Raw genomic sequence first — 23,923 nt, forward strand, 5'->3', positions numbered from 1 at the left:
ACTGTAATCAGCTATTTTGAATGTTCCATAAAATGCTATTAAACCAGCGATTCATTTGCTTACTCTGCATTGGTTAGTTCATCTAATTTGATTGGCATTCTTTCCAGAGTATGAATTGCTAATTCCATCTGAACTTATCATGGTAGATAATTATCACACATTCCTTTTGTAGGTTTTATGATGGCAGAAGCTTGTAGAATCAGGAAAAGAAATGAATGTCTGGATTTTTTTATTAATGCTATTATGAACAAGTCAATCACTGCTCTTAGAACTGGGAAAAAAATGAAATAATGAGTGATATAGAAAAATTACTATTTCAAATGTCTACATAAATAGTATTTAAATCCTGAACAGTTCAAGTTTGCTAGTTACTGAACATTTATCTGTTTTTTTATTCACCAAATCTGTGAGATTCATTTTAAATCATGAACCGATCTTGAGATAAAGTATTATTCCTGAAGAAGTCAGGCTGTGTAGGGATGCTTTTTTTTTTTTCAAAAGAACTGAACAATTCATCATAATGAGAAAATGTTACTTCTGAAAATCAAACAAATGAAGGGGATCAGTTGAACTCACTATTTAATAATATAGAGCAAGAAAAAACTTTTAAATATTATTTCAGTATTATAACAAAATCACAAATGGTTTTTGGTTTATTTTTTGATGTGATAGACTAAATTTGAAATGAGGTAACTCAAGTTCACATTTTACTACCATTAAAACTTATTTTATATAATCCAGCATGATTTCAGTTTAAATGAGTTCAGCACTAGACCTTGAATCTTGAGTTTTAACTTAATTATTCGTTGATTGGGTGAACTTGAGCAGAGTCTTTAAATCAGTTTGATTTTGTAAACATCACTTGGTGGCCTTAATTTTTAAAATATCCCATATTACATAGAGCCCATCTTTTGGTTCTGCTCTATTGGGAGCAATCTATACAAACCAGTAAGAGAACTACATACTCACATGAACTTACACATGCACTTACACCCACATATACACATAAACACATGCACACACACAGGCATACTCACATATAATCAATCAGCAAGTGTCGGATTTAAGCACGTTCTGTGGGCCAGGCTTTGTGCTGATGACTGGTGGTAGAAAGGCAGGTAACAACCCCCTGCCTTCAGGGAGCTTGCACTCAGTTGAAAGAAATAAAAGCAGATAGCTGTGCACATATGAAATATAGAGAGAGGCAACAAGGAAAGGTTACTTAGTGGCTAAGCTAGGACTGAGACCCAAGCATCCAGATTCCTATTTTGATGTTCTTTCTAAAAGTTAATAATTATCTTTTCCTCTTTATAATAGAAAAAGCTAAAACACATTAAAAACTCAGAGTATAATATACCAGAAAGAATGCTATACTGGAGCCCTAGGTTCTAGAATGTCTTGGCTCTTCCCCAATGCTCCTTATTTGTAAAGTGGTAGGGGAGTGAGAGGAATGGAAAGTAGTTGATTTTTGAAGCTTCCATTCAGCCCTGTAATTCCATCCTACTTAGAATCATGTTCTTCTAAAATGGAAGCCCCCTATCATATGCTTAATCAAAAAGGTAATCAATTAAAAAGGAGGGGGAGAGGGAGAAATCTGCCTACCTCTAACTGCCAGGCTAGTTATCATGGAGTAATAAAAACACTTGACATTTATGCAAGCCCTTTGAATTAGGTACCACAAATATTATTATTGCCATTTTAAAGATTAAGAAGCTAAGATTTCATAGATTTTTTAAGTGACTTGTGCATAGTCACATGGCTAGTAAATGTCAGAGATGACCCAAGAACTCTTTTTGAATTGATGCAGAGTACAGTGAGGAACCAGTGGAATAATTTATATAAAAAGAATAAAATTATGAAAACAGACAACTCTGAAAAATTTAGAAAATCTGATCAATGCAATTGATTAACCCCAATTCCAGAGAACTGAAAAGGAATTATACTCATCTCCAGACAGAGAGGGTGATATATTGAAGAATGAAGTGCAATACTTTTTTTAGACAAGGTCAGTACAAGAAGGAATTTGTTTTACTTGACTATACATATTTATAAAAGTACTTTTGCATTTCTTTGTTGAAGGGAGGTAGGAGGAGAGAGAAAAGGCAGATTTTTATTTGAAAAAATTAGTTTAAAAAATCAAATAAAAAAGAGACAGAGCAGTCAGTCAGCGGGAGAATAAAAGGGTTTCAGGTTAGCAGTGAGGGGTCCAATTGACAGTAGAAAACATAAATTTGTAATTGATTTAGTTGGCCAGATTCTGTAACTTCTATTAGCAGAGCACTTGGTGGTACAAGGTAAGGAGCAGAAAAAGTGGATGATGGGTTGAAGTTTGGCAAGGCATGGATATTAATAGAAAAAAATGGCAGCAGATTCACTGTCAAGAAGGTCAAGACTGTCAAAAAAGAAAGCAATGATAGAGAGAAGGTAATAGATGGGGAAATCAGGGAAGGACAGAATGACTAACTGACTTTTATGATTTTTGAACTAGATATCTTATACTTTAAATATTTTTGTATAAATAAGTCCTTTTCCTTTTTTTTATATATCTTGTAATACAAACCTAATAGTATTGCTTGATCAAAGGACATGGTTTTATAACCCTTTGGGCATAGTTTCAAATTGTTCTTCATAAAGGTTGAATCAGTATAAACTTCAACAAATAGCATTAGTATTTTAATTTTCTCAAATCCCCTCCCAACATTTTTCATTTTCTTTTCTGACATATTAGCCAAATTGATTGATACAAGTGTGGTCAGAGTTGTTTTAGTTTGCATTTCTCTAATCAATATTTAGATTTAGAGCATATTTCATAAAACCATAGATAGTTTTGATTACTTTGTTTGAAAACTGCCTGTTCATATCCTTTGTCCATTTATCAATTGAGGAATGGCTTTTATTTTTATGAATTTGACTTAATTTTCTGTACGTTTGAGAAATAAAGTCTTTATCAGAAAATTGGCTGTAAATATTTTTCATAGTATTGATTTCTAACTATATATTTCCCCTGTTCATCCTTCTCTCTCTCTCTCTCTCTCTCTCTCTCTCTCTCTCTCTCTCTCTCTCTCTCTCTCTCTCTCTTTCCTTTCACCCTGTTCAGTCTCCCCTATGTGTTTTGCAAGGCAATGAGGTTAAGTGACTTGCCCAAGGTCACACAGCTGGGTAATTATTAAGTGTCAGAGGTCAGATTTGAGCTCAGGTCCCGCTGTCTCCAGGCCAGTACTCCATCCACTGTGCCACCTAGGTGCCCTGACCCTGCTCATTTTCAAAAGTGTTTTGCTTCTGACCTTTTTTACCTCCGTCCACTTTGCCCTGCCTCTCAGTGCCATTACTGCCCCCTGCCCCAGTCATCTTTCCCTCCTACTTTCTTGTATGGCGCCTTAGATTTCTACACCCAACTGAGTGTGTATGTTATACCCTCTATAAGCTAGTTCCAAAGAAAGTGAGATTCATGTACTCCTCTCCCCCCCTCCTTCTCCAATTTTCTACCAACATCATTCTAATCACCTAGGCTTTAACCTTGGAGTCTTCCTCAACTATTCACTATGATTCACCCCATATAAGCCAATACATTGACAAATCTTATTGCTTGTGCTTTCCTGTAACTCTCGTGTGCATCCTCTTCTTTTCATTCATATGGTGACTTTCAGTTTTGATCCTCATTGCCTCTTGCCTAGACCATTGTAATAAATAGCCTCCCTGCCTTAAATTGCATTCTGTCCCAATCTGTCTTCTACAAAGCAGCCAAAATGATTTTTCTAAAGTGCAGTTATATTCTTGATGTCACCATCCCATTCAGTGAGCTCCAGTGATTCCATGTTACCTCTCGGAGCAACTATGAGGTCCATTGTTTGGCATTTCAATCTCATTGTCCCTTCTAACCTTTCCAGAGTTGGACAACTCTCTTTATTTCTTTGAATTTTTAACACGTTAATTTGTAAAATACAGGAGCTGGTTTTAATTGCTTCCAAGATTCTTTCTGGTTTTGCAATTCTGTGATACTCTGAAATTTCCTTGACTACATAAACTCCAGCTACATAAATTGCCTTTATATATTTTGTAAAGAACTTGAATGCCACAGGTATATATTTTGTTGTTTTTCAGTCATGTCTGACTCTTCATGACCCCATTTGGAGTTTTCTTGGCAGAGATACTTGAGTAGTTTGCCATTTCCTTCACCAGCTCATTTTACAGATGAGGAAACAGAGGCAAATAGGGTGAAGTGACTTGCCCAGAGTCACACAGCTAGTAAGTGTATGAGACCAGAGTGGACAGAATACCAGACCCTGGAATCAAGAAGACCTGAATTCAAATCCAGGCTCAGACACTTAGTAGCTGTGTGACCCTGGGAAAAATCACTTAACTCTGGTTGCTTCAGTTTCCTCATTTGTAAAATGAACTGGAGAAGGATATGACAAACTACTCCCAGGATCTTTGCTACAAAATCAGGTATGTATTATTTACCAATAACAAGATTTTCAGATGATAAACTCTAACATCCTTGTTAAACCTGATCATATTATTTTAACTCAATTTGTGGGACAGGAGAAAATGTTATTCACATAATTTTAAATTATTTTTGTTTTAGGATAACGTGTTAAACATTATAAATCAGATAATGGATGAATGCATTCCAAGTGATAGAGCAAATCGGGATTTTTGTGTTAAGTTCCCAGAGGAGATACGTCATGACAATCTGGCTGGCCAGCTTTGGTTTGGAGCAGAGGTATGGTTTCTAATTTTTGTGCTTTTGTTTTTATAATATAATAATAATAATAATAATAATATAATAATATAATATAATTTCTTGTAACCAAGAAATAAATATGCTTTCTCTTGATATTTGAAGGTGAAACAACATAGACTCAAACCTGTCTATTACTTTAGGTTTTCCAGCTTTCTTTCTTCAAAACATAAAGAATCTGAGGTTGAAAGGAGTGCTTGCCTAGGCCACATGTCTGGGAGGTGACAGAACTGGGATCTGAATCTAGGTCTTTTAACTCTACCAGGGGATTCTTAGCACTGCATCTTGCCATGGACATAATTTTTCCCATTCATGTGTTAAAGGAAATAAGATTTAAATTGGACAAATTGTCATCTGTTCTCAGAATTACTTTTTGTTTAAATAAGAGGATCTGGTTATTTTTAGTGAGTAAGGAACAAATAACTGGGAACCATAGCTTTAATTTACATATACACACACACACACACACACACACACACACACACACATATGTAATTTCAATTTTGAAATCAAAAAAATTTAGTAAATTTAATCTGTTGATGAAACTTAGAATAACTTTGAGTCTTTATAAAAGTAACTTATTTTGCTATCTTAAAACTTCATTTTGATGGGACTACTCGTAATAAATGTCATTCTCCCAGCATGCCAATTAGATTTATTTCCCTAGGACATGACTGCTCAACTTTTTTTGAGGAAGACTTGATATTCTTGAAGTCTTCAGATCTTTACAACATTTGTATTAGGGGAGAATGGGACCTGATACTGAAAACTTAGGTACTTTGTTACATCCTGAAGTTTGAAATTGTTTAGTTAGTTACTTGTGTCTGACTCTTTGTGACTCCATTTGAAGTTTTCTTGGCCAAGATCCTGGAGTGATTTGCCATTTCCTCCTCCAGTTCATTTTACAGATGAGGAAACTGAGATAAACACAGATAAGTGACTCTCCCAGGGTCATAAAACTAGCAAGTGTCTGAGGTCACATATGAATTCAGGTCTTTCTGGCTCCAGACTGGGTATCTATTCCCTGTACCAACAAGTGGCCCATAGTTTAAAAGTGTATCATTGATTTAGTATAGTAAAAGAGACCTTTGAGATCATATGATCTAGAGGCCTTTAACCTAGGGTCTGTTATTTCAATCATTTTGATAATCATATTTCAGTATAAATGGTTTCCCATGTAAATTATTTTATGCATTTAAAATATTCTGGGAAGGGATCCGCAGACTTCACCAGACTTCCCAAAGGGTCCATGACACAAAACAAGAACTCCTGATCTAATCTGATTTTTTAAACAAAATTTCCTCTGAGAGGAAATAGACTTTAAACCTTTTATTTTTTCCACAACCTCATTTCTCTAGAAGATTCCCCCTTCTCTCTAGAATTCATTGGTTCTTTCAATAGTAATAATGGCTAACATTTCTATTTAATACCTTCTATGTGCAAGGTACTGTGGTCACCACATCACATAACAACTCTGGGAGGTAATTCCTGTTATAATCCCTATTTGTTATTGTTGTTACTAGTCATTTCAGACATGTCTGACTTTTAGTGAGTCTTGGCAAAGATATTATGGTTTGCCATTTCCTTCTTCAGCTCATTTTACAGATGGAGAAATTGAGGCAAACAGGTCCAAGTGACTTGCCCGGAGTCATGCAGCTAGTCAATGTCTGAGGCTAGATTTGAACTCAGATGTTCGTGATTCCAGGTTCGATGCTGGGAACCTGTGCCCTTTCATATATCAAGCACAATAATGTGCTATAAGGCAAATTAATTGAGAAACTCTGGCATGGTCTGAAAGAAAGGGGATTGAAGAGAATTTTTCAAAGCCTGTTAAATAAATAGATTACAATAAAGATGGGAAGACAGTGCCCTAATTTGGTTTATAGCTTTATCTTTACATATTAGTAAAAATTTGTTTGACATAGGAAAAGAGAATGCTCTCATAGGACTATCTTTATGCTGTATGCTAGCTTGGTGGAACTGCTTGTTAATAAATGTCATTGTCCTGAGCATGCCAATTATACTTAAAATAGTTTTTCTAACAGTTGCTGCATGTTAGACAAGAAACTAAATTCCTAAAAATAGGAACTTAAAAATCACATAGGGAAAAGCATGTTTATTTTAAAACGTTTTTTCAGTATGGCAAAATATTTTCTTAGAAGCAGTCTTTGTTTTGTCCTAATTCTTGACGTTTTCTAGGTAATGAAAATCAGAGGACCCACATTTTTATCTCTTTGGACAGTAATAGCTAAGGAAACTTATGTGATTAAAATTATATTTGTAGTTTCAACTCTTAACTGTCTCATCTCTCCTGTTTTAACAGTGCTTGTCTGCAGGTTCAATTATCATGAATCGTGAAATAGAGAGCATGGCTATGAGGCCACTAGCCAAGGATCTGACTCGTAGCTTGGAAGAACTTAGAAACCTCATTCGGGACCAAGCCTTAAGAGATTTAAATATTTATACTGAAAAAATGAAAGAGTCTCTCAAGCATTTTGATGTCTTATTTGCTGAATTTGAGTTGAGGTAAATTAAATGCTATAAATACTTGCAATGAGCATTCACGCATATAATTTTCATATTATTTTCTGTCACTGTGGCTAAATTTTCAAAGCTTTGAGATTTATATTTATTTCCTAAGGAAAAAGACTGATTCTTATAGTAAGTGGAATGGCCAAAAACTAATTACATGATGGAGGCCATTCTAGTTGTAGATAAATCCCAATGTATGAAAACAGTCATTTAAACATTTATTAAACACTTATTATATTTGGGTGAATTCATGATCTCATTAATGTGAGCACCTCCTCCATCAGGAGCATATCAGATTCCTATACCCTTCTCACTATGTGCAAATCACCCAACATGCAGGACGCCTTTCTTTAGGGGAACATTATTGACTTTTTTTTTTTATATACCCAGAATAATGTTTTTAAATTCATGAAATAAATACAGAAATTTTATCAAAATGTTGAAAAACCAAATTTCAGACTTCAGATTAAGAACTCTTGCTCTAGAGTCTAGGTCTTTTATCATTATGTACGTTCTAGTAGAGAAATTTGACTACCCTCTCACTATATAATTAGTCTATCTCCTTTCCTAATCATATCATCTCCTGGATGAGAAATATTTAAAAAAATACAGTTTTATCTTTTGTTTGTACCTGACAACTATTTCTCAATGTCCCCACTCCCCCCAGAGATCCATCTAATAAAGAAAAAATGGAAAAAACACAATGCAGCAAAATTGACCAATATATCAAAAAAGTCTGACGTTAACATTCATATTCTATGACTGTAGTTCCTTCAATTAAGAAGGGAGGAGTATGATCTCTTATATTTTTTCTTTTGACCTACTCTGATCATTTTAATTTTCCAGCATTCAGTTCCAATTTTTTTGTGGTTGTTTTCCTCATTTTGCATTGTTTTCATCAATGTGTTTTTTTCCTTTTTATATAAATTCATTTCAACTTTCTCATGTTTCTCTTTATATACTATACTTATTAATTCTTAGAGTGTGTTTCCACTAGGTTTATGTACCATAATTTGTTTTACCATTATCAACTTGAGGAAATCTGTTTGTAGTTCTTTGCAAATATAAAAAATTCTATTAAATATTTTTGGTATATATGGACCTTTCTTTTTTTTATCATTAATACCCTTGGAGAATATGCTTAGCTTTATGATAAATTCCTTTGTTTAGTTTGTAAGATCTTCTATACCTGAACCCAACCTGTCTTTTTGCCCTCATTGAACATTTCCCTTCTCCTACACTCTTCAAAACAGTCAAACTGCTCTTCTCTTTGTTCCTCCTATACACATTTCATTTTTTATCTCCATTTTCTATGTTTTTCTTCCCTATCTCTGCTTTATAAAGTATCTTTCCTTTTGTAAGATGAAACTCATACCATCTTCTACATAAAATCTTTCCTCATCCCTTCCAACTGCTGGTGTCCTCTCTCCCAAACTACCTAGTAATGAACTATTTTGCACATATTTTTACTTTAGTAGAATATATTTTATATGTAAATGCTATTTTCTTCCATTAAAATATAAGCTCATGGAGAGTAGAGAGCATTCCAATGTCTTTTTTTTTTGAAAGGCAAATGGGGTTAAGTGGCTTGCCCAAGGCCACACAGCTAGGTAATTATTAAGTGTCTGAGACCAGATTTGAACCCAGGTACTCCTGACTCCGGGGCTGGTGCTTTATCCACTGCACCACCTATCTGCCCATATCCACTGCGCCATCTAGCTGCCCTATTCCAATGTCTTTACCTATATACCCAGGGCTCTAGCATATAGTAGGTACATAATAAATACTTGTTAGATTGGTTAATTTTTGCTAAATATTTTAGTCATTTTCTTACCATAGTTATGAAATGATTTCCAGAGTGGTTATATTATTTCATAGCTCTACCAATAGGGCATTAGTATATCCATCTTTCTGTCAGATCTTAACTATTATTGCAGATCTATAAAGGTGTGAGGTAAAATCTCAGAATTGTTTAGATTTGTCTTTCTCTTATAATAAATAATTTGGTATGTTCTTTTATAAAGTTATTGATAGTTTGAAATTCATCTTTTAAAAATTAATCTATTAATATTTTATCCATTTTCCTATTGAGGAATAGTTTTTGATCTTATACATTTTTGTTAGTTACCTTTAAATCTTGATTTCAGATCTTTATCAGATATATAGTAGAAAGACCTTTTTCCCCAGTCTCATCCCTTCTTATCCTTGTTTCCTTAGTTTTGTTCATGCAAAAACTTTTCAATTTCATTGGATTTAAATCATCTACTTTGTCTTTTGTATCTTTTTTTTGTATACATTCTTTTTTTTATGGTTTGGAAAAAATGGGCAGATTTTTATTTTTAGCTCTATAGCAATAACATTTTATTTATTTCCAATTACATATAAAGAGTTTTTAACATTCAGGTTTTTGGGGGGTTTTTATATTTAATATTTCTTTATTCTCATTTTGTACAAATAATTTTTTTATACATTAATAAAAATATTCTTGTTTAAGAGTAAACAAAATACCCCCTCCCCCCAAAATATAGACTCGCTTGAGCAATAAAGTAAAGGGGAGAGAAAAAAAATTAAAATAAAAAAAAGTAATAATTGTAGGTATGGCCAAGTGGCACAATGGACAGAGCACCAGCCCTGGAGCCATGAGCATCTGAGCCCACATCCGGCCCCGTACACCCAACAATCACCCAGCTGTGTGACATGCAAACCACCCAAACCCCACTGCCCTGCAAAAACCAAAAAAAAGAAACAAAAAAGACCCAAAATAAAATAGTAATAATAGTAGGGATGGCTGGGTGGCAGACAGAGCATTGGCCTTTGAGCCAGGAGCAGCACAAAGCTTTGAGGAGACAAGATTAAATTAAAAAATAGTCAGTTCTGCATTTTGCTATTCATTACAAGACTTGACTCTCTATTCCTCCTACTAGTTAACTGTTTCTTATGGATTTTGATGCTCAAATAGTGATTGTTTTACCTGATAAAAATTTTCTTCAGAATCACTTTTCTAATTTTTTTCTTATTAGAAATGGTAGAAAACAAACCATTCTGCAACATTGAGAAGAGAAGTAAACAATTTTAGTGAACTCAAGCCAGAATTAATATTCCAGAATATTATTTCCTAGAAAAGAATTTAATAGATCTGTAACTTCCTTCAGTAACTAAGCAATTATAATGATGAATGATTTTCATTTTTATTCTCGTTAAAAATTGCTGCATTTGTGAAATTGTCCACCCAAAAGGGTTGTTATCATTAAAACATTTATGCATTTATTTGGTTTTAATCAAGTATATCAATCTGTGTGGAGAGGCAGAATTAAAATATTTCATAATTGAAGCATAACACTTTGTTGTCTTTTTAGTTATGTCTCAGCCATGGTACCAGTAAAGTCACCAAAAGAATATTATGTACAACAGGAGGTAATCGTGCTTTTTTGTGAAACAGTGGAGAGGTAAGAATACAGCCTAAGTAACTAATTCATTATGCTTTTTGTTTGCACTTTTAGCCACTTAGGGCCAAGTTAGGCCAGTGCTGAACATTTTGAATATCTTTCCTGTGGAACCCCATGTTAATTTATTTCAATACATATAAATTGTCAGCTTGGCAGTCACCAGACATTTATTGTACATTTCATATGTGCTAAATGATGTTTTGTCCTTGAAGATAGAAAGAGAGGTAGAAACAGTTAGATGGAGTTAGCAATTAGCAGCAAAAACTGAAACAGACTGGAAGGCTGGGTTGAGTCTAGGATTCTGTACTTAAGGGATCCTGTCACTTTTTGACAACATTTATTATATTACAGAATATTGTTGATAGACCAAAGTGAAATAACCATTTCTTTTAAGAAGCTTTGATTCCATCAGAGCAAGTTTCAGGGAGAATAGACATATAACCATATATAAGGAAATAGGAGGTCATTTGGGGAGAGAGAGAGGGAATATTTATAATCCAGGAGTAGGGCCTTTGTGTATTTGATGAGTGAGGCTTCAATGAAGAAGAGTATTCTAGGAGATGACATTGTAGGTATTGAGGACAGATTCTAGGAAGATAATGGAATCTGAAATTCATTTTCATATCTTGAATTTCTGGATTAGCCAGTATAATTTCACTGGAATGTAACAGACATGAAAAGAAATACAAAGTGAGTTGAGAGAGGTAGATGAGAGCCATACTGTAGAGGGTTTTCAATGTCAGGCTGAAAAATTAATATTTTATCCTTGAGGCAGGAGGAAGCCAGTAATGGTACTACTCTTCTATGGTATCCCTCCCAATCAATGAGAAATTGTAGAACTGCGATTACAGCTTTAAAGTATCTGTTATTAGTAATGACATCACTAAGGAAAATGGTGAGCTAAGCATATACTCTAACACTAGGACCTTGTTTAAGGGTGGGAGGCAGGGAAACTTTGATCATTTATGCAATGGGAAATACTTCTTTATGTGATAGTTCATTGTTAATTTATTACATATCTAAGACATTAGTAACAGTAATATTTGATATGTAAGCTTTTCCCCCAATTGAAATGTCCTTTTCCTGAAATGTATCAATGTTGTTGATTAAAAAAGTTTTTCAGCTTTATGTAATTAAAATAACCTATTTTGTCTTTTGTGATGTCTTGCAGCACTCATTTAATTAAGAATTCTTGCCCTAGTTAAAGTTTCATTGCTTTGATAGGTACTTAGTTTCCTTTGTTCCTAACCTTTTTCATGGCATGACCATTGACATTCATGTCCCATAATCATTTTGATACTATTACTGACATGGTACAAGACTATTTTATTGTCATAGTATAAGTTGTTCTAAATCTAAATTTATGCTAAGCTACTTTTCAGTTTTCTCAGTGGTTCTTATCACAGGGAGTTCTCTTCCAAATATTTTGTGTTCTCAGGTTACTAATTCAGTTTGGAGTTCCACTCACCTGTGTGTCTATTTTCTACATATTACCAACGAACTTTGATAATTACTGTTTCAGCACATTCCATATTTATAGAGGGAATGCTTCGATACTTATGCTATTAGGAGCTTAATCAATGCATTTTTAATTGAACTGATTGTACAAGGTAATTTGGGAGCTCTCTGTATTTATATTAGAATCATATAATTTTTCAGTATCCTTGAAATCATTCAGTCTTACAGAAAGAAGTAAACTCATATTATTCCAGAAAAGCATTAACCCTCTTTATATGAAATTTCAGTAAAGACCTTTGCTTTGAGTTATGTCAACTGGCTATTCAATATGAATGTACCAGGGAAGACTCAGGAGCCACAGATTTAGTAGCAGGAACCCATAGAAATGTATTATGAACCTGGTATAGTTCTTCCCTACATCCAAAGACTCCAGCTTGCAAGGAGTAGGAAAGGAGTTCTGAAGTAGGTGGGTGGAAGAGGGGGGAAAAGGTATTTTAGATAGGTAGGTACTATGATTAAGGCATGAAGACAGCAATATACACTATATATGAAGGGTAGGAAGAATGATTCATATTTTAATTTTTTCCTTCTTTCTTGAGATTGAAAATTTCTTGACTATTTGTGTATAATCTGCTGAAAAAGTAACAAGTTATTAATAATTTCCTTTTTTTTTAATTGTCTAGAGCTTTAAAGCTTGGATACCTCACTCAAGACATGATTGATGACTATGAACCAGCATTAATGTTTACAATTCCAAGATTAGCCATTGTATGGTAAGTATTAGGCAGTATTTGGATGGTTTAGCAATTAAATTTCATATCTTTGAATAAAGCAAATTGTTTTATGGAACTATGGTAATATGGTGTATAAGATGACAGAACCCAGGATTGTTTAAGGGCAATATTAAATAATAGCCACATTTTGCATAGAATTTTGTGTTTTTCAAAGAACATTTACTTATATTTTAATATTTAATCTTTTCAACAATGTTTTTAAGTAGGGCAAACATTATTAATCCCATTTAAGAGATGAAGATAATAAGGCATAAAAAACTTAAATGACTTACTGAGTCAGCCAGCTCATTTTAAGAATACAGCCAGAAACAGAAGCAAGCATTCTTGATTCTGACTTGAATATTCTTTACATAATGCTAAAATACACCCTAAAAGATAAATTACCACTACTTTTTTTTAAAGCATGAATTAGGGAATGAAAGGCTTTTTAGAATATTGCTCTTTTGCCATCATGTTAAATTTTTAAAATTGAATACTTGATGTTTTATGACAAAGATGGATAGTTAGGAAAGAACTTGAGTTTGATCATACAGAGCTATAGACTCTGGACAGAGTCCTCCAGATATTTCCATTGTAGGACTTAGCATGGAACACAGTTATCATCAGTTTGCAGGCTGCCCAGAGGACAAGATCAGGGACAAACAGGAATCTGCTGCAGGAGTCCCAGAGGGAGTCAAATCTCAGAGCCTATAGAGCAATATAGAGTTGTCTAAGATAGCAAGTTAAAGGTACCCTGTTGAAATTGAAATCAGGAAGTACAAAAACACTGAATCGTGGTGCTGACATATACACTGCAGAGATTCTGGATCAATTATACTAGGAAGAAGCAGTAGTGAGAATTATTCTGTCTTAAAGCTCTCATTTGCCAAATCTGATGGCCTTCTCTTAGTCTTCCTCCTTCTCTGTAGCTTTTGTCCTTACTGAACACCCTTGCCTCTTTGATGTTCTTTCTTTTCCTTTTTTCTGTAGTTTTTCTGTGGTTTTGGTTTCACACTTTTCTGACTTCCTGCTCAGGCTTCTGTGCAAGATTATTGTTAGTATCTCACACTGACTGGATGTCTTCTCAGGTTCTTTTCTCCATCACTTCCCTTTCCCTTCTCTTCTCACTTCTCTCTTCTCCTCTCCTCTTTTTTCCTCTTCCCTCCTCTTTTCTTCCTTCCCTAATCCCCTTCCTTATCCTCTCTTCTCTTTTTACCCCCTCTTTCTCAGTGACCTGATCAGCTCCCAAGGGCTAAATTAATGTCTCTTTGCAAATAAATCCCATCTATGTGTATAGGTAGACATAGACATAGACATACACTCCCATGTGTGTATGTGCATTCTAGCCTCCTGAACTCCCTCTAGGTTCATAAAATCAACAACCTGTTGAATATTTCAGACAGGTTGCCCTAAACCTATTCCCTACTCTTGAGTCCCTTGGTTCTGTAGAGGACTGAACTCTCTGGCCTGCCCCAGATTGCAGCTTTGTCACTCTTCCTAGCTTCCCTTGGTGTCCCCTCAGACATCAAGGAACAGCCTGCTCTTGTTTTTTCATCCATGTTTCTCCCATGAGTTCCCTTCTCTCTATTCACATGGCCACCACCTCAAGATTTCATGTCAATAGCTTCTTAACTAGTCTCCTTGCTGCAAGTCTCTCCCCTCTCTAACCTCTCTGACACACAGCTGGCAAGAGGAGCTTCCTGAAATTTAAGTCTAACCACGTCTTCTTGTTATGTTGAGTTGTTTCAGTAATGTTCAATCTTCATGATCCTTTTTGGGGGCTTTCTTGGCAGAGGGACTGGAGTGGGTTGCTGTTTCCTTCTTTAACTATTATAGCTGAGGAAATGGAGGCAACCAAAGTTAGAGTGCCTTGCCAGAGACCATGGTTAGTCATTGCCTAGGCTGAAATTGAACTCGGATCTTCCTGACTCCAGGCCTGGAACTCTATCCTCTGTACCATCTGTCTGTCCCCTCACACCATTCTCTTGCTTAACAAACTCAGTAGCTCTGTATTACCTCTGAAATCAGTTACAGATCCCCTAGTTTGGCTTTTAAACCCCTCACAACCCACCCCCAAACTACCTGAACATCTTGGTATATATTACTACTTCTCTTGCACACTAAGGTCCAGACAAACTGGCCAGGCACACATCTAGAATACCCTTCTTTTGCACCCACAGCCTCTTACAATCCCTGTTTCCCTCAAAATTCTATCCCAGTATCCTTCAATATAAGACCTTTCCTGGTCTCTCAGTCACTACCCCTCCACCAATTTTTTTTATTTTGGATTTATTTTGAATATATTAGATACAGATGGATGGATGGATGGATGGATAGATAGATAGATAGATAGATAGATAGATAGATAGATCTATAGACATAGAGAGATATAGTCTTCTCTGATAGAATGTAAGCTCCTTCAGGACAGGGACTGTTTCATTTTTCATCTTTATAGCTACATAGTAATTGCTTTCTAAATGTTTGTTGTTTGACTAATCTAGTTAATCTAGCATTTGTAAAACCAATAAATGCGAGTCATAAAACTGTGTTGAACCTAGGGAAAAATTATTCAGACAGTTTTGTGGCCAACAAATACAGCAAAATTTTTAGCATCTCTTATTGTAAAAAAAAAGAGAGGAAGAGATAAAATAAGGAAACCTCCCTACAATACCACTTTCTTCCTAAACACATCTCATTAGTGAAAGAAGGTGAATGAAGAGGACAGCTGGCATGCCTGGCTACTCAGATAGTTATGGTTCTGGTAGTTGGGATTTAGCAGTCAAGGTGTTTCTTTCTCCCTACTGAAAAAAAAAAAGGTCGTATTGTAAACAAATATGGTCATGGAATTAGTTGAGATCATCTTCCAAGAGATTGGAAGAATCCTTTAATTTAGAAGTTATGAGTTTATTCAGGATCAGGGCTACTTTTCTTTCCTATTCTCTCCCACAATATAATATGCAATATTACTTACTTCATTGTTGTTGCTAATGAAGAAAGAAAGATAATTATCAGTTTCCTTAAGCTTCTTAAGCAGGTGTAGTATTATTGCAGGTGCAACCAATAAATAAATTTGTAGATATAGTTTTTCAGACCAGTTTCAGGAAGAACTTGCTTCTAAAAAAGATACAAATGCAACTAAATATTCATGAAGCTTCACAATCATATTCATGTTCTTTTCTTTTTGGGTTAATGAAATATTTTAGAGATTAAAAGAAAATAAGACTATGGCTCCATTTCTGATTCTGGAGGCTTTAAAATTGTTATATTCTCATTCATATCTTTTTGCCACAAGGCAACAGTGAAACAGTTCTTTTGTATCTTTAAATTATTATGTTTCCTTTTCCTCAGGATTCTTTTTTCAAAAAATGCAAAACAAAAGGTAGTGCCTTTTTTACTGCAGTAGAGAAAATGTAGCTTAATACCTTATTTAAACTTGAAAAACATCATTTGTCTGAGGTAATTTTTTAAAAAAATTAAGCATTTCTATATGAATATCTTCTGTTTTTATATCATCTACATTTCCTGATGTATCTTTCCCCCTTAGTAAAGAAATCCATCCTTGAAAATAAAGAATAAAATAAGAGGAAAATAGCTCAGCAACACTAACCAATAGATCAGAAAAACCTGAAGTTACACATTGTCTTACACGCCTATACCTCTCTCCTGCAGAGAAGTTGGAATGAATGGGGCAATTCAGGAGGGAAGGGCAAGGTGAGAGTACCTTCTCTTCTCTCTTCTTCAGGACCATTTGAGCATTGTCATATCACATTTTCTATTATTTTGTTGGGTTTTTTTTTCCCATTTCCATCACCATAGTCATTATGTATATTGTTTTCTTGGTTCTACTTACTTCATTCTGAGTCAGTTTATATAATAAATATTTTTCTATTCTTTGTATTCATCATAGTCAACATTTCTTATTTCTCAGGAATATTTTAAGGTGATTTTTCAAAACTCTCTGGTAATTTTGATTGCAGAGTGTGGTCTTGCAGACATGAGCAGCCTTAAAGGTAGCTTTGAATTTAGGTGAATGTTGCACTTTTTTAGAGGTGGGTCAAACTACATGATATACTTGTCTTATCAGTTGCATCAATGCAAAATCTCATTTTCTAACCAGATTTTTTCCTTTAAAGTCAATGAAATTAAATTATGAGAAATTAAATTAAAAATATGAGAATTTCCTCCCCCACCTTAGTAATCTACTTATAATAGTAAAGGAATTAGTAAGTATAACTTTTTAATATAAATATTTTGTTTTACAATTATATACAATAGTAGCTTCTACCTATCAATTTTTGGTAAGGTTTTGAATTTTACAATTTCCCCCCCAACTTTCTTTCCCTCTCTTCAACCCCCCCCCCCCTCCACAGAAGGCAATCTGATAATCTTTACAGTTTCCATGTTCTACATTGATCAAAATTGAATTAGTTAAGAGAAAAATCATATCCTTGAGGAAAAATAAAATTTGAGAGATAGCAAAAATTGAAGGTAATAGATTCAACTGTTTAACCTCCACAGTTCTTTCTCTGGATACAGATGGTATTGTCCGTTGCAGATACCCTAAAATTGTCCCTGTTTATTGCTCTGATGGAATGAGCAAGTCCATTAAGGGTGATCATCACCCCATGTTGCTGTTATGGTGTACAATGTTCTTCTGGTTCTGCTCATCTCACTCAGCATCAGTTCATGCAGTTCTTTCCAGACTTTTCTGAATTCCCATCCCTCCTGGTTTCTAATAGAACAATATTATTCCATAGTTTTTTTTAAATAGATTAGTCATTTATCTGCTATCACTTTAAAAGTTTTGACTTTCTTCTTAGTCCTAAGGAAGCACCTTTTGACTCTAGCATCTTGAGATTATATTCAAGGACCTTAGCCTTAGACAAGAAATGAGTTAAATAAATCCAAGTGGTACTCCTCTAAAATAAAATATGTCCAGATAAATGCTTGGGACACAGTATACTAAAATCAGCCAAGAACCTGGTTTAAAACTCTGGTTTCAAATTCAATCTGAAGCTGGAACATGTTTTCTTTGAATTATCTTTTCATAGTATTCATTTTCATAATTATTCAGTGTCAATAGGGAAAAAAAAGCCATGAACCTATTGTTGTAGAAAATTATTTCATATACTTTTTAAAAGGTTTAATCTTACTTTTATTGCTATCTTCTGCTTTTACAATACATTCTTTTATGAATATAAAGTTCTAGTGGGCCATCCCTATAATAAAGATTTTAAAAAGAGAGTGTGGGGGGGAAATAGTAGTTGAGCAAACCTAGCCAAAATATCAATGAACAGGGGTGGCTAGGTGGTGCAGTGAATAGAGCACCGGCCTTTGAGTCAGGAGTACCTGGGTTCAAATCCAACCTCAGACACTTAATTACCTAGCTGTGTGGCCTTGGACAAGCCAATTAACCCCATTGCCTTGGAAAAAAAAAACTTGAAAAAAAATCCAAAATATCAATGAATATCTTCATCTCATATCAAAGGAGGTTAGTCATGTCCTATTAAAGAGAGAATTTGTATAGACAGAAAAAAAAGTAAGTTTCTAGACATTTTTACTTTATTTAAATTAACACTTTTTAAAAAAAATATACTAAAACCAGGCTTTGTAGATATAAATTTATTCCTTTCTTGGCAACATTTTTGTCTATCTGGTTCATATTTTTCTCAGTTCCTCCTTTATTATCAGTAAATATTCCTCAGTATTTTGACTATGTTTTATTCTAGAGCAGAAGGGTTTGGTTCAGTTTTTATTCATGTAAAACTTCCTTTAAGCATGACCTATCCCCAGAAACTCAAAACCCATTTTCCTTCTGATTGACCAAGGCAGCCAGAAATCTTAAATATTAGGGCCAACCAGAAAATAATTCCTTTATTTATTCTGTGATATTAATCTCTCATTTCATTTTTTGGAGGAAACAAGTTAACATTAAGTAAAATATGCCAACTTCAAGGCTTGAATGGAGTCTAGATTTTGAAGAAAAGGCAGAGGGTAAATGAATATCAAATAAGAAATGGCAGGCCTGGAAGCAAATAAGGTTATATTCTGAGGATGGTACAATTTATAAAGTAAGATGAGGACAAAGGGCTCAAAGTAAGAAAAAAAGAGAGATGTCCACTTAAATTGCTTTGTAAGACTTAAGCAATTACTTTATCTGATGAGCAGACTGCTGAGAAGAGAATCTATGAAATTATAAATTACATAAAACTATAATTAACATTCTCAGTCATGCAGAAAACAATTTTTATTAGAGATGCCCTGTAAAATGGCTATTAGTAGAGTTTTCTAACCTTTAGAAATATGTATTGAATTCTCCTAATATCCAGGTTAATGAAAGCAAGCAGCATGTTATCTCTTGAAAGTTCACTCTGTTTCATTTTTATGTCCCCAATACCCACTCATGTCTAGACAGATGAGCTGAATTATGGGGTCACCTCCTGGGATGCACTCATACAGCAGCTAAGGTTGTTAATAAGGAAACTTGTAAGAGCAAAGATTCAAACAATTACAGGTTGGGAAGTTTCTCCTTTTTTATTACGGGTGCTTTTTGGACCAACAACAAACCAGGGAGTAGTTAGAAGAAGAGAAAAAATGAGATCAGAAAGGGGGCCATAAGTATTGGAAGACTAGGCTCTTTTGACAACATACCTGAATATCATCTAGTTACTATCTCTGCTATTTGTCTTTTATGTTCCAAGCTCTCTTGGATTTCTGATTCTCAGACACTGGCTGCAGCTCAAAGTCTTCTCTCACTTGGCTTCTTTATCCCAATATAAGGAATCTTACTTGAAACAGTGCTGCTAGTATTTCTTTGAATGAAGGTAATTCCAGTTCTCCAGACCCATGGAAAATGCTTTGGAATTGTAATCCAGATGACCTGGGTTCAAGTCTCATCTCCAGTCCTTTCTTCTGTATGACTCTGGAAAAGTGACTTTAAACATCCAGTGCCTCTTCCTAAAGGGTTGACTGTAAAGAAAATAACTTACACCATTTAGACATATTTGATATAATTATATATAGTTATTCTATGAGAGTATTTTGGCATGACTTGTTATTAGACATCCCTTTAATTTTTTTCTAAATTGTTCTAAAGCATCTGATTAATAAATTTCTATAATTTTGTCAGTTAAATTAAATATCAGTTTGACTGTACTTCTCATGACCTATATTTTCACCTTCTTTAAAAATAACAGTGGCAATTTGCTGATGTAGTAAAAACAGCTGCATCTAATCTCCTGTCAGACACTATGTAATCCTGGGCAAATCATGTAATTTATCTGAACCTCAGATCCTCATCTTTAAAATGTGGATAATAGTACTATCTCATAAGGTTATTAGAAGGATCAAATTAGATAAAAATGTATTTAAAGCACTTTGCAGCTTTTATTGAACCATTCATATGTGAGCTTTCATTTGCCACTAGAATGTCTTGCTTTGTATTCTAATTTTTCTATAGATTTTCTTAAAGTACAGGCTTCATGATGTCTATTCATTCCCTTTTTTATATTACCAACTCCAAGATAATGCAGTTACTTTCTATTCCCATTTCTACATCTCCAACTAATTTTTCCTACATTGGACCAGATTTTCAGGAATGATTATTTCTCTTGTTTTCTTTATCAAGTGGAAGATGAAATTGTCATTCACTCTCCTCTCTCTCTCACTTTATCTTTTTTCTGTTTTGCTCTTTCTTTCTCTTTCTCTCTCTAAGAATACCTTATTTTATCTATGAAAATTAAATTTCAGTCTTGGCAGATTATCTCTTAGTCACTGTAAACTTAATAAGGCTCACTAGTAAATGTATATTTCATAAAACATACCAAAAGAAATGTGGAGAACTTCAGGGTCTCCTTCCTTAAAATTTCAACATTCTTTGACTAGATCTACTCATATCCCTTTCTGCCAAGTCCTTCTTTAAATTTAAATTCAAATTTAAATCACAGGAAAAATTGCCAGCAGTTTAATCTTTTAAATTATACAGTAAAATTGAATACAATCAACAACAGCAGAAGTCAAGGTGTGTGCTGTTTCTCTTCAGCTAGATATCACAGATGATAGTCTCACGTTAGGGAGTCAACACCAAACTTGAAATAATCAACAAAGAATTTTCTTTTATTTCCAAACTCTTTTTTTCTTCAAATGAGCCATTACATTTCTAAGGAAAATAGTCATAATGTAATCAAGTAATATCTAATGAATCTTTATTACATGCAGGGAACTGCTTTGGCTACTTTGGTACAGTAGAAGGTAAAGTCCTCCTCTTTATAGAATTGACAATTAAATGAAAATAAAAGACACTCTAATACTAGAATTAAATCCTGTGTACTAATGTGATAAATTATGCAGATATTTTTCATGAAGACAACAAGACTACCATGACCATTTTCTGTTAGATTTACTATTTATGACTGGAAAATAGAAAGCAAAGTTTCTCAATCATTAAAATGGAAAATTATATATGGTAATTTGTTTGAAAGATAGAATCAATAACATTTGAGAATGTTTCTGTAATCACTTTTTCCATGTGTCCTCAGAGATCTCTGGGGACAGATATGATCAGTCTGGAGGTTCTCCCCTTCATAACTTCTCTCTTATATTTTTTTCTTTGAAGGTTTCTATGAAGGTTTGTGACATAAGTAAAATAAATGGCTCATATAGTTTATTTTCCCAAAAAGTGGATAATTTAAATGAAATGTTATAGTCTCATATTTGATCATTTTAATTCTCATTCAGATGTATTTGTATATTTAATGTTTATTTTTACTGAAAGCTACTGTTTGTAGTATTTTTAAGTAGTTAGAAAATTCTGATAAATAGGCAATGTGGTATTGTAGAAAGACCATTGAATTTGCATTTAGAAGACCTAGCATGAAATCATCATACTTCCACTAATTATTTGGGAGACCTTTGGGCAAATCATTTAACAAACTTTCTGGCCCTCAGTTTCTTCATCTTTAAGATGAGTACTTTGATAATCTCAGAGTTGCTAAAATACTTTTTAAATCTTAAGGTTCTAAATGTGAACTGTTATTATTACTCTTTACTTCAAAAAAATTTAAAGAACTTATAATATAGTCTAAAGGATTTTGTTTGTCGTAGATTGTTATTTTGGTTGAAGGAGTCTGATAATTTTCTTTGTATTCACCAATGATGAAGTCATCTCACAAAAATGAAACTAGTAGCCAGGACAATTCATAAGGATATAAATCCACAGAAGCATTTTGAATATTATTTTAGATGTTTATCTTGTATATTTTATTTATTCAGTGTTCATATAAAATAGGAACTTTTGTATCTTGAATACAGTGGGCTTGTAGTTTACTCTGAAGGACCTTTGAACCTGGACCGTAAGGCAGAAGATATGTCTGAGCTGTTTAGACCCTTCCACACTTTGCTAAGAAAAATAAGGCAAGTAGTAATTGACTCCTCTTTCCTCAAGTTATAATTTTTTTCCCCTGAAGTGAGAATGTGTGAAATTATCAAATAAATCAAAGAGGTTACAAAAATGGCTTATGCTTAACAATTTCTTTATCATTTCCTTTTACTTTTTCCTTCACATATGCCATTTTGTTAACCCAGCTGTTACTACCAACTGTCTTTATATTAGCTTTGGCATTTTCAAATTTTCTTTCATGTTGTTATTGGCATTTTATTTGCTTTTTTATATTGTTCAAATATTAACTTGCATGATTACCCTAGTTTTTATAAAGGAAATTGAGAAATCAGTCTCAGAAATAAATTTTCATTTTCTGTGAATTGTGTAACTATTTTATCCCAATAATATCTTTTAGGTTTTAACCTAACTATTTTTCTTACATATTTTATCAACAGAAAAGAGAGATACATTATGACATTTTAAAAATTATTGATTTCCTTAATGGCAGTTTACATGTAGGAAAAAAGCATACTATTTCGTTTATCTAATATGCTATTTTACATTTTTCCATAGCCTAAGAATGACCTCTGTATTACATTATTATGAATAAACAACTCTAACCCACCTTTAGATTTTTGCTAATGACCTATATTTTTACATTGATCTATAATTAAAAGTCAAGAAGATTTTTTTTTTTATTGTAAAGTACTTCACAAATGCTAAAATCAGTCACTTTTTTATATGTTGTTTGCACTGGAAATTTTATATCATAGAAGCTATAAGTAGCTTCTATTCTAAGTCTACTGTTATTTATTTGATAACTTTTACTTTAGAAATGAGCCTCCTTTATGTTAAATCTTTTATTGATCTCTTTTCCTTCTATTTCTAATGCTAGCAATCCATCAAACCTAGGAATGAAACTGTAATCAATGCCTTGAATTTGATTTTCTGTAAAGTATTTCAAGTGCATTAAAAAGGGGTCCATTAACCTCTTTTATAGAAACATATGCTGAATTCTTTACTAGTAAAACTGAAAAAGTCATTGAATTATTTAAATGCTTAAAAGTTGCCGGCTGAATTGTTTACTCCATAGTTTGCTTATTACCAGTGTTAAGTAAAATGGGCTGACTTCATTCCTATTTCCCCCTTTTAATTATCACTTCTCTTTTTTTCATTAAATTTAATTATAGGATTATATGCAGTTATTTAGAGTGCTTTAAACTTTCAATTTTTATCTTGATGGTGTAGTTATATAATTAACATGAAATTTATCTTTGAGTCCATTGTTAGATTAGCCTTTATTTCACTGTACAGTTCTTGAATCTTTTCCTGAGGTTACAGATCATTAAAATTAAATATTTTACCATAAGCTTCTGAAATTTAACTTGCTAGTACAGTGCTTACATATATGATTTATTAGAAACCATTTACTGATAAAGGACATATGCTGACAATATCTAGTGCTTTAGCAGTTTGACTAGAGAAACATTTTATTTTGAAAGTTTTTTCTCTTACAGAACTAGCCTTATAGTGATTTGAAGTTAATCTAAATACAACCAGATTTCTTATTCTTTTGAGTTGGTAGCTGATCATT

The 23,923-nt window shown here is 33.6% G+C and overlaps 2 protein-coding genes across 4 annotated transcripts in view; both read left to right on the forward strand.

Annotated features, from left to right (window-relative positions):
• LOC141518159 (lateral signaling target protein 2 homolog) overlaps positions 1-23,923 on the forward strand; it is a 149,240-nt gene that overhangs the window by 92,137 nt on the left and 33,180 nt on the right. For 2 of the 3 annotated variants that reach the window (XM_074229917.1, XM_074229920.1), the window contains exons 3-7: positions 4,586-4,723; positions 7,065-7,267; positions 10,630-10,719; positions 12,861-12,950; positions 22,260-22,600. In XM_074229917.1, the coding sequence (XP_074086018.1) occupies positions 4,586-4,723; positions 7,065-7,267; positions 10,630-10,719; positions 12,861-12,950; positions 22,260-22,398 (660 nt within the window). In that variant the 3' untranslated portion in view covers positions 22,399-22,600. Of the gene's footprint in view, positions 1-4,585; positions 4,724-7,064; positions 7,268-10,629; positions 10,720-12,860; positions 12,951-22,259; positions 22,601-23,923 lie in introns of those variants that run through there. The other variant, XM_074229918.1, reaches the window with a different exon arrangement.
• Positions 12,877-23,923, forward strand: part of LOC141518158 (lateral signaling target protein 2 homolog) — a 170,245-nt gene continuing 159,198 nt past the window's right edge. Inside the window, exon 1 of the mRNA XM_074229916.1 lies at positions 12,877-12,950. Within this exon, the coding sequence (XP_074086017.1) occupies positions 12,948-12,950 (3 nt within the window). The 5' untranslated portion in view covers positions 12,877-12,947. The remainder of the gene's footprint in view (positions 12,951-23,923) is intronic.

This window comes from Macrotis lagotis, chromosome 3 (assembly GCF_037893015.1).
Source record: "Macrotis lagotis isolate mMagLag1 chromosome 3, bilby.v1.9.chrom.fasta, whole genome shotgun sequence".
In the NCBI taxonomy this organism is placed as follows: Eukaryota; Metazoa; Chordata; class Mammalia; order Peramelemorphia; family Peramelidae; genus Macrotis; species Macrotis lagotis.